The 15,851-nt window shown below is 43.3% G+C and overlaps 1 protein-coding gene across 1 annotated transcript in view; it reads right to left on the reverse strand.

The window, feature by feature from the left end:
* LOC115079545 overlaps nt 1-12,411 on the reverse strand; it is a 67,784-nt gene extending 55,373 nt beyond the window's left edge. Inside the window, exons 1-3 of the mRNA XM_029583187.1 lie at nt 12,391-12,411; nt 11,835-11,948; nt 10,760-10,814 (exon numbers count right to left, since the gene is read on the reverse strand). Coding sequence (XP_029439047.1) covers nt 10,760-10,814; nt 11,835-11,841 — 62 coding nt within the window. The 5' untranslated portion in view covers nt 11,842-11,948; nt 12,391-12,411. The remainder of the gene's footprint in view (nt 1-10,759; nt 10,815-11,834; nt 11,949-12,390) is intronic.
* Nucleotides 12,412-15,851: the final 3,440 nt, after the last annotated feature.

A 15,851-nucleotide genomic window follows, 5' to 3' on the forward strand; every position in this document is an offset into this window, starting at 1 on the left:
TGTCAATCACAGCTTACTCCTCGACACCTTCCTTGCTTGGATCCTGGGACTCCATCGCACCTTTAGTGCAACTCTTGATGGATTCACCTCCACTACTATGCTCCAAGGCGCTGTTCTAGGCCCTCTTCCTTTCTCTCTTTACACTGCTTCCCTTGGTGCTTTTGATCCTCCCACGGCTTTCAATGCCATCTTTATGCCAACTCCCAGATCTCTCAGCACTGCAACATTTATCCAGGATCCAGTGTCAGATCTCAGCTGGTCTGTCATAACTGCCTGGATGCCCCAGTGCCACCTTAAATTTCACATGACAAAGACTGAACTTCCCAAACTCACTTCCCTCCTCATCCACATTTCTCTGTCATTGTGGATGACATCCCCACTCTACCTGTCTCCTCAACCAGCAACCTTGGGGTTGTCCTTAACTCCTCTCCCTCCTCCTCTGTGCACACCAAAACATTGCTACAATGTGTAGTTGCTTTCCACATAATCACCACCAAAATTTGCCCTTATCCTTTCTGAACACAGTTACCAAAACTTTCCACTCTCTCGCTGCCTCCCACATGGACTATTGCCCCCCTGCTCCTCACAGGTTTGCCGTTGAACTGTCTCTCTCTGTTACAGACTATTCAAAATTCAGCTGCACACAGTTTCTTCCAGCATCAATACCATCATCTTACCCCTCTTCTCAAAATTCTATATTGATTCCCTATCTGCGTCCGCATTCAAGTCAAACTTCTCACCCACAAGTGCATTCACTCTGCAGCTCCACACTATCTCTCATCTCTCTCCTTGTCATCTCTGTTCACTGGCCAAGCTACTCCTATCTGTGCCCTTTTCCCCCATTGCCGATTCCAGTCTCCGCACTTGCTGACTTGCAGCACTGTGGGCCTGAAATGGCCTTCCTGAGTTGCTGCTTCTTGCTCCATGTCTGCCCGTTTCGAAGTCCTACTTAGACTCGCCTCTTCGAGATTGCTTTTAAATCCAAAACCCCCCGACTCTTCCTGATCTTAGCCCTCTTACATTAAACATGTTTTACTGTAATAGTTGAGTGAGCACTAGAAACTTGTTTTGTCTGTGTATCTCCATGAAGCAGGGACTGTCTCTGTTATGTATCTGTATAGTGCTGCATATGTCTTAAAGCACTACAGAAATGTTAAGTATTAATAGTGAACACAACTGATACACTCACTAATAGTAGTAAACTTTTAAGATTCAGGGAACCAGTCAAAACCTTTATAAATCTAGATTATATCTATGATTCATTATGATATTTTTTTTATAATAGAAAGTTTTAATTTTAGATACTTTTAGTTTGTTTCCTATTATTTATTTTGAAAACTCTAGTTGGTTTTGCAGAGATTGACTTTTCAATATTTCCCCCTCTCATTCAGCTATAGTTTAGCTGGATAACTTATTATCCAGTTAAAATTTAGCCAGATGAGGATCAGATGATGTCTGTGCAATCATTTTACTGGTTATTTCTTATTGTTTTAAAGCTGTAACATCTTGCTTTATTTTGTTATTTTGATTGTTTTGTATTATGTGGGTCATACATTATTTTATGCTTTTATTGTATTATGATTTTGCTTTTTATGGTTTTATGGTATTATTTTTAACCCTTTTATTGTATCATTATTGAGTTTGTGTTCACTATATAATAGAATGTACACCATCGAGATTGTTTTATATACTGTCAATCTGGAACAAACAAATAAATAAATAAATGTGATGTGGTAAACCCAGATGGACATCTGAGCTTGGATTCCGAGTGTCATTCCCAAAAGATCATGTCTCATAGCAGCGAATTTATTCTTTTCTACACCAGAAACTTTGGGATAGTGTTTTCCTAGTATATGGACAGATTTATCACTGGAATTCCCAAGGCGATGACCACTAGATTTGCTAAAAGAGAGAAGACTGCGCTTGTCTGATGCGAAAATGGCCACTGCAAAGAAGAACACACCACTACTAATGGTGAAGGATGCAAACATCTTAATACTCACCAAGGCGGTAGTGGCGGCCCTGAGCAGCAAATTTGATGCTATTCTGCTCAGATTGCAGAGGTACAAAATACAATTGCGGATCTTGGTTCACGTTTGGAGGCAGTAGAAGGGAGAGTCAGCGTAGCGAAGGACAACTCTGTGGTGGTGAAGATTCATAACTTAGAAAAGTTGCTTAATGACCAAAAGGAAAAAATTGATGACTTGGAAAATCGCTTACGACGAAATAATTTGAGAATGGTGGGTATACCCGAATCAGTGGAGGAGAAACAGCTGAAATCACTACTGGAACAAGGGCTAGCGAAGGAGCTGGGCCTTCCGAGAGAGAGTGGGCCACTTATCGAAAGTGCACCCTGGCTGGGAGGAATCATGATGGGAAGAGCTAGGCCCCAAGCAGTGATTTTCAAAATGCTGAATTTCGCACAAAAAACTGAAATAATGCAACTTTACCATAAAAACAAGGAGCTCCGATTATGTGATCAACGTATTTCATTGTTTCAAGATTTCTCTCCATGGGTCAGTGGAAGGAGTTTGCATAGGGAGACTGATGCTCAGTAAGGGACAGGTCAGTCTCGCTGTCATTGTACAAATGACTGTTCTGCGTTGGGCATGTGAAATCTGGGATGGGGAACCCCAATCGAGTTTATTTCCTGGAATGTAGCGGGATTAAGAACTCCGGTTAAACGAGATAAAATATCACAACTGAAAAGGCTCAAAGGAGGTATTATATTCCTACAAGAGATGCATATGTTAGACAAAGAACACTTAAAGCTCAGGCATTAATGGGTATAATAGCAAGATTTTTCAACACAAGGAAGGCACTACCAAAAGATGCAATCTTAATTGATAAAAATGTTTCGTTTCAACTGGAAAAGGCTCAGACCGATCCTGAAGGCCTTTTTGTTTTGATGGGAGGGAAACTTTTTGAAAGGGATATTATTTTGGCGTCTGTTTATGCCCCCAATAGCTATAGTCATACTTTTTATTCATGGCTCATTACTTGTCTGCAGGATATGGGACAAGCTCCCGTTATTCAGGGAGGAGATCTCAATTTTGTGGCAGATCCTGCTATGGATAGATGATGGCCCGCTTTAAAGTTTAATGCAATCAGTATGAACGAGGGAGTAACTTTCTGTGCACCACCATGGAGCATTTAGATATATGGCGGACATTTCACCCTGGAGAAAGGGGCTGCACACACTTAGCTAGTGCGCATGCATCTAAATCCCGTATAGATTTTGTACTTGTTAGTGACGAACTCTTCCAGCAAATTGAATTAGCAAAAATTGGCCCAGTAGTTGTATCTGACCATTGCCCAGTACTTTGCAATCTGATGCCTAAAAACCAGACCTCCAGATCTTTGTTTTGGCCGATGCCCACATGGTTGAATAATGATAATTCTTTCAGAGTACACCTAATAGAAAGGAGGCAGGAGTAGGCTAAAGCATAATCTACAACATCCTGAATTATACTGGGAAGCAGCGAAAGCTGTCATGATAACTATGTATCATCGAGGCATAAAGAACTAAATAGAAATATTTTGGAACTTGATCAACACAAAAACATGTAAGAAGGAATTCAATGTGACAGGAAGAGTGGAGTGGAGAGAGAAGTTTTTGTCAGCTCAAAAAGTGTTAAACGACTATCTTCATCAGCGAGCATTAAATTCCCCATTCACACTTAAACATAAATTATATCGCCATGGCAATAAACCTGGCAGGTTACTAGCCAATCTGGTGAGAGAACAGAGGGGTTTCAACACATGTCAAGGGACTTAGAGACACTAAGGGAAGGATATGTACTACAATGGGGGAGATTGGAAACATCTTCAGGGAATTCTATCCAAAATTATATTCTGCTGATGTTGAGGAAATAGACATTAGGAGAAAATTCATGTCTGCAGTACAACTTTCTAAATTAGTGGATGTAGAGATGCAAAAACTAAACCAATCATGATGGAGGAAATAGCAGACATGATAAAGGAACTTAGATCCCTTAAATCCCCTGGCCCAGACGGCTTGAATGCTTTGTTTTATACGGTACTAAATAATCAGGTACAGGATCCTCTTAGATGTCTTTTTGATACTATGATCCAGAAAGGGAGCATGCCAGAATCCTCCCAAGCAGCAGTGGTGATAGTTTTACCCAGGCCAGGGAAAGATTCAGAGAGCCCTTCATCATATAGACCTATTACGCTGCTCAATTCGGATATAAACATTTATGCCAAATTAATAGCAAATAGGCTGAAATATATTCTGACGTCATTGATTTCTATTGAACAATCAGGATTTGGTTTTGGCAGACAAACTAATATTAAAAGATTGCTTTTAGCTATGGAAAAAGTCTGTTCAACAAGATACATGATCCACTTGTCAGCTTTGACGCAGAGAAGGCCTTTGATAGGATCTCCTGGTCGTTCCTTCAATATGTTCTTGGGGAATTTGGATTATTTGGGCAAATGTTTGAAGCAATAAAGGTATTATATTCTAACCCACTAGCATATATACAGGTGAATGGTGTCCTGTCAAAGGCCTTTTCATTAGGTCGAGGAACCAGACAAGGTTGCCCGCTCTCCCCACTGCTATTTATATTGACTTTGGAACCATTGATTAGGAAGATAAAGCAAGACAGGTCCATCAGAGGTATATCTTTTGGCCCATTAGAATAAAAAATTATGTTATTTGCAGATGACATACTAATGACTTTGGCGGAAGCACGACACTCCCTTTGGGAAATTCTCAGGACTGAAATTAAATCTAAGTAAATCAGAGGGATTGGATTTATCAGGGACCTTGCAAGCTACTTGGGCTGCTTTTCCATTGAGGTGGGCAGGAGAGCACATTAAATATCTAGGAGTCACGATACATAGAGATCCAATGCAGTAGTACGATTGTAATATACGGCCTTTAATTAGAGAGTTTCAAGAAAAAACTAAGGCATGGATGGACTTTTCAATCTCTGTTTTGGGCTGTGTAGCCCTTTTAAAAAAGATATTGATCCCAAAATTGTGAAACATTTTGCAAATGATCCCGTTTATATTGAGGCGAAGAGATATAAACCTTATAAATAGTATCTGTTCCAGATTCATATGGAAGTCAAAAAAGGAGAGATTTTCAGTGGCAAAATTGAGTTACCCTAAAATAGGAGGAGGAGTGAGTTTTTCTCACATATAATATAACATAGCAAGTAATTTGGTAACGCTAGACGGTTAGTTAGGGAGAAGTGCGGTATCTGAGTTTCCATTACACTTGAAATATGTTCTGCATGCCCCTAAGGAACGTCTTCCCTCCCAGATCTCTCAATTGCTGTTTTTCGAAACTATTAGGAAGGTGTGGAAATTTCTCAGAGCCAAAGTTAAATTTGTCGTGGACAATATCTCTGTCTCCCACTGACTGGCAGCCCACAATTTTGCGCAGGTGGGACGCAAAAAGTATTTCGAAGATTAGAGGCTAATGGGATCTACCATACAATCCTTTTATGATTTAAGTGCATGGAAGATGCATACCCTGAATGCCTTGAGCACCTAAGTATGTGTAAAAAGGATTATTCAGCATATTTTCAACTACAGAGCTATATCACTAGCATCTTAGGGAGGATGAAGGTTACATATACCTCAGGTGCGTTTCAAAGGTTTCTACATTTGAGTAGAGCTGGGAAGATTACCATGTCTGCGGCCTATAGTGAAATCTATAGCTGCAGTGTGGGAGAAGGACCTGGCCGAGGACATCAAGGAAGATGAGATTTTAGCAGGTCATACTGGCCAGCAACAAGTAACAGAGTATGGCCCTAAAAGAAATGCAATTTAAGATAGTGCATAAGCTACATTTTTGGCCTATGAAGACTTTAAAGGCCCATATTATTTCATCTGATATATGTTTGAAGTGCTCTGATGAGAGAGCAACCCTCTTACACTGCTTATAGGAGCGTGTTCATATTCAGGAATTCTGGCATTAAATATTACAATATTTAAATTAGATATTGGGTTTCCAATTTTCTTGGCCCGATTCTTTTTGCTTACTGTACTTAAGAGAGGATACAATTTTGGTCAATAGAGCTCAAAAGATATTACTGATAAAAGCTAGCTTAATAGCACAGAAATGTGTACTATCTAAATGGTTAAATAAGGTTGGCCCATCTGAAAGTATCTGGAAAGCAAATATGCTGGAACTGTTATTACTAGAACAGAAATCTATAAATCCACTGAATAAAAACGGTACAAAAAAACGCTTTACAGAGATTTGGGAACTTTTCTTCCCAGAATTAACAACTGAAGAAAAGAAATCTCTTTCTTTGCTGTGAATGTAGCAATAAGTTGTCTCTGCGGAAAGTAATGTAATGCTAGAATTAGTCGGCGTGACCTTGATCTTTGGTATATTGTATTCTTAGTACAAAAGAATGTCCACGTACATTTCCTTAGATAGCAGCAAAGAACTTATTGTGATCATTAGGATGTATACCAGTGGTCTAACTAGTTAATCCATTCAGAGGGAGAAGGAAATATAGAGGGAAACAAGGTAATTAAAACCTTCCCCAATCCAACCCCCAGATTTAAATTGTCGCAAGAGCGGGACCGCAGGTTCTGCCTTCCTTCATCTGCTGGAGACAGGAGAATACTGAAGGGACGCAGGGGGTGCGACTGGTTATCAGAGGGCGCCCTACAAGTTTTTCTCTGTCTCCATCTGCTGGAAGGGAGGCATAACCCACGGTCTGGACTGATCCGGGGACGTACAGGGAACTAGTGATAAAACTATTGGGTAGGGGGTGGAAGGAGGACAGAAAAGGGAGGGGGACGACGACAAGGGGGGTAGACCCTGTGTTTACAGTTGTTTATGTATTTCAATGTAGTGAAGGTGCTTCACAATTGACAGAGATGCTCTTTTATTTTGAAGTTTTATATCACAATGCACTGTTCTTTTGTGATAAAATCAAATAAAAATATTGTCAATAATACTTAGGGGCATTCCGGGTGTGGAGTAAAGTTAGCTGGCTAGGTTATCCAGCTAACTCAGATATTCAGAGGCTGATAGTTAGTGCTACATAGTCAGATAAATAGCGACTTACCTTGCTAAGTGATAGCCACTAAATATCCGGCTATGTTCAGAGGCTGTCACTCAGCTGGATAAGTATTTATCTGGCTAGGTAGTTAGCCAGATATCTTGGGGGCAGGCAATAGGTGAATCGGGGCAGGACTACTTATCTGGTTAAGAGAAGTGCAGATATTTAGCACAGAGTAGGTCTACCTTAGCCGGATTTAACTTAATTAGCTAAGTAGTGATTTCTTATAGGATATTCAGCAGCATAGCCATACTGCTGAATATTCCATGTAAGTTGGCTGCATAAGTCTTACCTGAATTACGTACGGGCTGATACAGTAAAGTGCGCTCCTGTTAGCCCACGTTTGGCAGCGCGTTTTCGATGCGCTATTACACCCCTTACTGTATAAGGGGTAAAAATAGCGCATCGAAAACGCGCTGCCAAACCCCCCCCCCCCCCCCCGAAACTAATAGCACCCGCAACATGCAAATGCATGTTGATGAGCCTATTAGTCATTCCTGCGTGATACTGAAAGCAAAATGTGCAGCGAAGCCGCACATTTTACTTTTAGAAATTAACACCTGCCCAAAGACTGGCATTAATTTCAGCCGGCACCAGGAAAGTGTACAGAAAAGCAGAAAAAACTGCTTTTCTGTACACCTCCGGCTTAATATCATAGCGATATTAAGTCGGAGGCCCCAAAAGTAAAAAAAAATTAAAAAAACATTTTTTTAAATGTGTCTGCGGCCCGTGGGTTGGAAGACAGACGCTCAATTTTGCCAGCATCCATTTTCTGAACCCGTGGCTGTTAGTGGGCTTGACAACCGACGCTGGTAAAATTAAGCGTTGGCTGTCAAACCCGCTGATAGCTGCCGTTTCTGCCAATAAGGAGGCACTAGGGACGCGCTAGTGTCCCTAGCGCCTCCTTTTACCAGGGGCCCTCATTTACATAAATTTATTTACTGGATCGCGCGCCCAGGAGAGTGGCCTGGGCGCCCGCCCGCTCTCCCGCGAAGTTTTCTGTATCGGCCCGATAGATGGCCAGCTTTGAATACTGAGGCCTCAGAGTTAGCCAGATAAGATATCCAGATAACTCTGGTCATTCCATAAAGCAGTCCTAAAGTTGCTGGATAAACTAGTCTTATTCAACAGTGTGACTGAACCACTGAATATCCCTCCCAAAGTTAGCCGGATAAGTTTATCCGGCTAACTTTGCAATCCAGCCAGTGACTGAATATTACCCCAATATATAATTTAAAAATGTTGATTAATTTGTGAGGGTTTCTCTGCCTGAAGACAAATGGAGTGTGAAAGACTTAAAACATTGTTAAAATAATTTCTTCTTAGTCAGGCTTCTGCGTAAACAGCTGCAGTAGGCTATTTATTTCTGCATTGGGAAGCTGGTTACTATCTTGGACCAATGGTAAAAGATGAAAATGTTTTTAAAGTTATCACTGAGGCATTGTACCCATGGCTTTGCACAATCGCAACTGTTCTGCTGTGATGACCCTGGCCCTTCCTCCCTAACCAGCATTCACCTTCCAAGGTCCCGTCAAACAAACACTCTCCCCATTGTGTCTATATATTTATTTAGATTTGGCTCACATCTTTTCATTGTTAGCACAAGGTGAGTTACAATCAGGTACAGGAGGCATTTTCCCTGACCCCAGAATGTATCTCAGGCCATGGAAGATGAAGTGACTTGTCCGAGGTCAAAAGGAGCAGCAGTGGGATTTGAACCCTGATTTAAGAACATAAAAAAATAAGAAGCTGTCTGAGTCAGATCGAGGGTCCATCAAGCCCAGTATCCTGTTTCCAACAGTGGCCAATCCAAGTCACAAGTACCTGGCAAGTACCCAAACACTAAGTAGATCCCATGCTACTAATGCCAGTAATAAACAGTGGCTATTCCCTAAATCAGCTGGATTAATAGCAGTTTATGGACTTCTCCTCCAGGAATGTGTCAAAATCTTTTTTAAACCCAGCTATGCTAATTGCCTTTACCACATCTGGCAACAAATTCCAGAGCTTGTGCATTGAGTGATAAAGTTTTCTATGATTTCTTTTAAATGTGCCACATGCTAACTTCATGGAGTACTGCCTAGTCCTTGTATTGCCTGAAAGAGTAAATAACTGATTCCCATTTACCCGTTCTAGACCTCTCATGACTTTAAACACCTCTATCATATCCCCCCTCAGCCGTCTCTTCTCCAAGCTGAAAAGTCCTAACCTCTTCAGCCTTTCCTCATAGGGGAGTTGTTCCATTCCCCTTATCATTTTGGTAGCCCTTCTCTGTACCTTCTCCATCGCAATTATATCTTTTTTGAGATGCGGCGACCAGAATTGTACACAGTATTCAAGGTGTGGTCTCACCATGGAGCGATACAGAGGCATTATGACATTTTCCATTTTATTCACCATTCCCTTCCTAATAATTTCTAACATTATGTTTGCTTTTTTGACTGCCACAGCACACTGAACCGATGATTTCAATGTGTTATCCACTATGACACCTAGATCTCTTTCTTGGGTGGTAGCACCTAATATGGAACCCAACATCGTGTAATTATAGCGTGGGTTATTTTTCCCTATATACGATATCTTGCACTTATCCACATTAAATTTCATCTGTCATTTGGATGCCCAATCTTCCAGTCTCATAAGGTCTTCCTTACAATTGAATTTATCACAATCTGCTTGAGATTTAACTATGATGCATAATTCTGTGTTATCTGCAAATCTGATCACCTCACTCGTAATTCCCCTATCCATATCTTTTATAAATATGTTAAAAGAGCCGGTCCAAGGACAGATCCCTGAGGCTCTCCACTGTTTACCTTCCTCCAATGAGAAAACTGACCATTTAATCCTACTCTTCCCTGGTTCGCAGCCTGCTGCTCTAATCACTTGACGACTCCTCCACTCCAGTCTTTCCCCCTGATTTATTTAAATTTATTTATTTATTTTATTTAAAAACTTTTCTATACCGTCGCTAAGTCATGTACCATCGCAACGGTTTACAAATAGGCACAACATAAGGTATATATAGGTAGCTATCATACATTCTAACAGGTGCCAGATAAGAACGGTTACAATATCATTAATAAAATTAAATTTTGGGTAGTGATGGATTAATCCAGTAAAGTTATTGAGATACTATGAGTTGGTCTACTTCTTAATCGCATTTATGTATTTATATTATTGTGATGTCATTTATTCTTAGCTACGCTTTTCTGTATTTTTTTTTTTCATTCTCTCTCTCCCTCTCTACCCCACTATTTCTTTTGGAAAGGCTTGTTTGTAGAGCCATGTCTTTAAGGTCTTTAAGGATTTCCAGACTCAAGCCAGAGCTCTCCTTCTTCCCTCTCCCCCCCCCCCCCCCCCCCAAGATCCCAGCCAGCACTCTTCCCCTTTCCCTTCCACCACAGGACTCTAACCCCAGGCATCTGGTTAGCCCATACTTGGTGCTTCCTGCGCCTCCTGCCCCACGGCACGACTGACGAAACAGCCCAGCCCACCACCCCTCCTCCTCCGGATCACAGTTACTCTACATGCAGTTACGATGCCTCCCCAGTCCCTCCCCCCTTCAGTGCCAGCAGCATGTTGACGACATCATCACCAGAATCCTTTTTCTGCCAGCATGTCTGGGGTCCCCCTAAAGCCCACAACTCAGGTTGATCACCCCAGTTCACCACCCCACCCAAGGATAGCCCTGCCCCACTCACCTGACCATCCAAAAGTTGAAGTCGTCTGATTGCCACTGAAAGCTGGCTTTTTTTCCTTGGAAAAAAAAATAAATTAAAAATTAAAAATAAAATCCAGCATGTCTTACTGTTACCCAGACAGATTCAATCCAGTTTTATCAATCACTTAAAACAGCTCAGTCATTTCCTCATCATTCAATCCCTTTCCCCCCTACTAGGCCGTTCTCTCCAACCCTAGCCCCATGCCCTCACAGTCTGCTCCTTGCTATTCTGATGCATCGCAGTTCTGCTCTCTTACAGGCTGGCCAAGCTCAGTCCATCGTCTCTTACATAATCACATAGCTGGTTGGGCTGAAAGAAGACTATCGGGTCCAGCCTTCTTCTGATTGCCTAACAGTCTCTTTGTACACGATGATCCCAAGAAGGTGACAAAAACACTACCTTTGCAGCCAATTTTAAATGAACAGAATTCTTTCCTGACCCCAAATATGTCCCCCGGCTTAGAATTGCTGAATCAGTGGCATGAAGCAGTATCATCATCCCCACCAAAAACATGTCAAGCTTACTCTCTTACTGTTGTCCCAGATAGAAGAGCAGACATTTATAATCACCGGGATGGGGCGGCAGAAATGTCAGATGGACTGCTTTTCTCACTTGTGTATGTTGAAGATGGGTAAAATGGGTATGAATTCCATCTTTCTGAGTTTGGAGCAAGGGCTATGGAAGAATTGAGTCTAAAGCAGATTTTACTGCTTACTGACTTAATGTTTAAAGAAAATGTGTAATGTCAGCACTTCAATGGACTAATCCGATCATTTACAAGGGTGATATCTGTGGAGATAAACAATGTGGGAGAGTGGGTGTCTTCCTTATAATTAGAGTGTCGTCCTCTATCTGGTCTGGGGCAAAGACAAAGATCCCGAGACCACATGAACCAGAAACAAAAAACCAGGCCTGTGGCCTGAAGTAGGAGGCGTACAGGAATATTGCTTCAGACCGTTGCCCAGGAAGCCGAGCACACATTATAACCAATCACTGAACTGCTGAGGGCCCCCCCCCCCCCGGAGCCTCCCCTCCCCCCCTGAAACCTCAGCACCTCTCATAATTTGAGTGCAGCTTTGCCAGGATCTCCTTCTTCTTCTCCCAGGGAGTGGAATACAGTTGCACCAGCCTCACCAGCTCCATGCTGGGCACGGAGAGGCCGGACACACTGCAAGAAAGAAGGACAACAAAGGGCTGAGTGAGCATTCGGTAACCCAACATCAAACGCAGGGCAGGGAAACACACTCCTGAGCCCCATCAGATTGGACACTAAGCCACCTTTAGATGAGAAACAGGATCTAGGATCTGAAAAGTCAAAGGCAGAACAGACCTGGGATGCCAGCAAGCAAACCTGTACCCTTTATACGGCATAAGAAACAAGTAATGGGATCTGTACCCTGGGATTATTACAGGAGATTTGCTTTTGGTATTAAACTGGCCAACTACTGGTTCCATTTCTGTACATGATTTACGATCTGTCCCCTAGGGCGTCCATTGGGAATACATCCCTGAAATTCATCTGGGGTCTTCCTGGTCATGTGACTGTACCAACTGGGTTATCCCTGCTCCTGTGTACTTACCAACTCACGCGTGCCAGCGCAGACACGTACCTGCGGAAGAGTCGCCCCGCCGTGATGGCAAGTTGAGCCTGTAGGCTGCTAGGGAGCATGTGAGACATGATCTTATCTTTCACATCCAGCACCTGTCAAGCAAACACAGCAGCTCAAAAGAAAAGCATCGAGTGATCGAAACTTACCCTGGGAAAGGCCATTGACCAGTGCTGAGGCCGTAGTCACTTAAAGACTGCCCCTGCACATATCTTTCGTATCCCACACCCTTTTGAAATAACAGCCTCTATAATTGTCTCCTGGGGGGAGTGAAGTAAGGAAGGGTCTCCAAACGGGTTAACAGGAATGAACCTCATTCATAAACTAGAGCATGTTGGATGTGACCTCAGCCTCTCAAATGTAATGCTACTGCTCATCTTAACATTTGCATTGTGTCAAAGAAAGCCTCCTTCTGGAGTTTAGAGAATGTTATCTGTACAGGCAACATATCAAGTTGCACTTGGAAATTATTTCTAATCAGGCTGATGGCACTCAGTATAATTAGGATTATTTCTGTATCTTTCTGCCACATTTTCTTGGTCGCTAATTGCATCTCTTGGTACTTAAGGATTTTCTGTCTCTCCATATGTTCCCGAAGAATAGTCACTTAGGGCAGCTCAGTCAAAACTTCTCTGTCTCCATCTGCTGGAAGGGAGGCAAAAACCCAGGAGTCTGGACTGATCTGGGTACATACAGGGAAATACAGTTTTTAGCATCAAGCTTTTCCCTGCTGTGAAAGTGTGCTTTTGAGGAATCAGAGTTAAAACCATCTCCCTGGGAATCAGATTTCTGCTCCCAGCTGGATTCCTACCCCTGTCGCAGGCTTACCTCGGAAAGGCTGGTCTGGAGAAGGGACAGTGCCGACAACAGACGCTCACACAGTGGCTCAAACATTTTCTCATCATTTGTCTCTTCCTGCTCTTCTGCCTCCTCCTCTTTACTAGTTTCATTCTGCAGACAATAGAGAATTATTATTGTGCGTGTGTATGTTTGAGACGCGCGCACATCTCACTCGATTTCAGGCACATGCAGCGCTGAGCAGAGACATGTAAGAATCTAGTTAAGTCAGGCAGACAGACAGACAAACAAGAGGCTTTGAGTTAGAACAGTAAAATATTGTGGCTTGATAAATGACCCCTTGAGTCTGTAGCCGAGGCAATGGAAGGTAAAGTGGCTTGCCCAAGGTCTCAAGGAGGAGCAGCAGGATTTGAACCTTAGTTTCGCTGGTTTGCAGCCCGCTGCTCTAACCAGCAGTCGGCTACTCCCTCCACTCTCGTGCACTTTTCATTTTTATGTGCACAAATCATGTTTTATATATGCTGCTCAGACAAGTTGGATCAAGCAGAGTCAGGCCAGTGCTACTGGTGGCAAAGACCTCCTTTATCTCGTTCCCCACCCCCCAACTTTATCAGAAGGCGTCAGAGAGCAGTTGGTTCTTATTTGCAGGCTTCCCTCTGCGGTTGGAGCGGCAGGTCCCATGGCCTTGCGAGATGGTCCCGCCTGGCTCCCGATGGTAGAAGGAAGCCCACAGAGGAAGCGGCAGCAAGTCAGAAGTGCTGCTGGCCCAACTCCTGCTGTGGCTGCACGTTGGAGGTAATCACACAAGGAGGGGGAAGGGAGAACAGATGATTGTGCAAGGGGGTGGAGAAGAGAATGCTGGCCAGGCAGAGGATGGAGGAAGAGAAGATGATTGCATCAGGGAGTAGGGGAAAGATGATTGTGTGAAGAAACATTATTGTGCTATAGAGGTGGAAGGAGAAGAAATGCATTGTGAGGGTGGGAGAGAGTTGATGATTGCATCAATGGGGTTGGAGGAAGAGAAGATGATTGCATCAGGGAGTAGGGGAAAGATGATTGTGTGAAGAAACATTATCGTGCTATGGGGTGGAAGGAGAAGAAATGCATTGAGGGGGTGGGAGAGAGTTGATGATTGCATCAGTGGGGATGGAGGAAGAGAAGATGATTGCTTCAGGGAGTAGGGGAAAGATGATTGTGTGAAGAGACATTATCGTGCTATAGAGGTGGAAGGAGAAGAAATGCATTGAGGGGGTGGGAGAGAGTTGATGATTGCATCAGTGGGGATGGAGGAAGAGAAGATGATTGCTTCAGGGAGTAGGGGAAAGATGATTGTGTGAAGAAACATTATCGTGCTATAGAGGTGGAAGGAGAAGAAATGCATTGAGGGGGTGGGAGAGAGTTGATGATTGCATCAGTGGGGATGGAGGAAGAGAAGATGATTGCTTCAGGGAGTAGGGGAAAGATGATTGTGTGAAGAGACATTATTGTGCTATAGGGGTGGAAGGAGAAGAAATGCATTGAGGGGGGTGGGAGAGAGTTGATGATTGCATCAATGGGGTTGGAGTACAGGTGATTGTGCCAGGGGATGGGGGAGGAGGTAAAATGATTGCACCAATGAGGTGGGGGACATGACAACAGGGGGAGGGGGCACGGAGAGAGAGAAAGAGGTGATGATTGTGCCGGGGGTGTGAGAGAGATTATTGTGCTAGGGAGGTGAGGAGGTGGGATGAAAGATGATTGTGCTAACGTGAGAGTGGGAGAGATGATCAGGGCTAGAGAAAGAGTTGGGCACCCCATCGCAAAGTGTGCTGGAAGGAAGGGAGAATGCAGGAAATGGAAGGCAGGGAGGAGAGAAAAGGGAAAAAAAAATATATAAAACCCCCAGAACTATCAAAAGGAAAAAAAAGCCTTGGCGTTCCCAGACAAGGTGAAGTATTGCCAGGATAGGAAAGGTTTTCTAGGAACCTGCAGCCATCTCCTGCATCACTTATCCTGATGGAATTCTGCATCTGGAGTGAGGAGATTCGAGCGAGTCCGTGCATTCGGAAACTGAGGCACCGAGGGGCGTCCGAGAGAGGATCCATTCCAAAAGCACTTCTTAGCAGTGAGAGCAAGAAAACTTCGGATTGTGTTAGAGACTCATAACCTCTCTCAAATTTGGTTTCATCTCCCAGAAAATGTGTTTTCTGTCCAGCTTTACTTCAGTAAACTTCGACGTTGCTGGATCATCAGCTCTTGAGTCAAGAGGAGTTTTTGGAGTGACTGTGAGGCCTGTCCATAAGATCCCTGAAGCTACCTCTTCTCCTCCCTATTCGCAACGAATCAACCGCAGCTGCCTCAAGGGTTTGCCGAGTGAAGGGCGCTGCACAAGCGCTGGGAATCCTCAGGATAAACATAAGCAGTGCCAGGCTGGGTCAGACCACGATCCATCAGGTCCAGCGTCCTGTTCCGAAGGTGGCCGAGCTGGGTCCGATCCCAAAGAGCAGGATCCATTCTTTGCTCTTCACTCCCAGGAATAACCAGAGGGTTTACCCAGGTCCACCTGGCTAATAACTGTTTATAGACTTTTTCTCCAGGAACTTGTCCAAACCCCTTTTAAACCTCCGCTAGTGTAGATACCTCCACTACATCCTCCAATGTGTTTTAAATCTGCTACCTGCTAGCTT

The sequence above is a fragment of the Rhinatrema bivittatum genome, chromosome 17 (assembly GCF_901001135.1).
Source record: "Rhinatrema bivittatum chromosome 17, aRhiBiv1.1, whole genome shotgun sequence".
Taxonomy (NCBI): Eukaryota; Metazoa; Chordata; class Amphibia; order Gymnophiona; family Rhinatrematidae; genus Rhinatrema; species Rhinatrema bivittatum.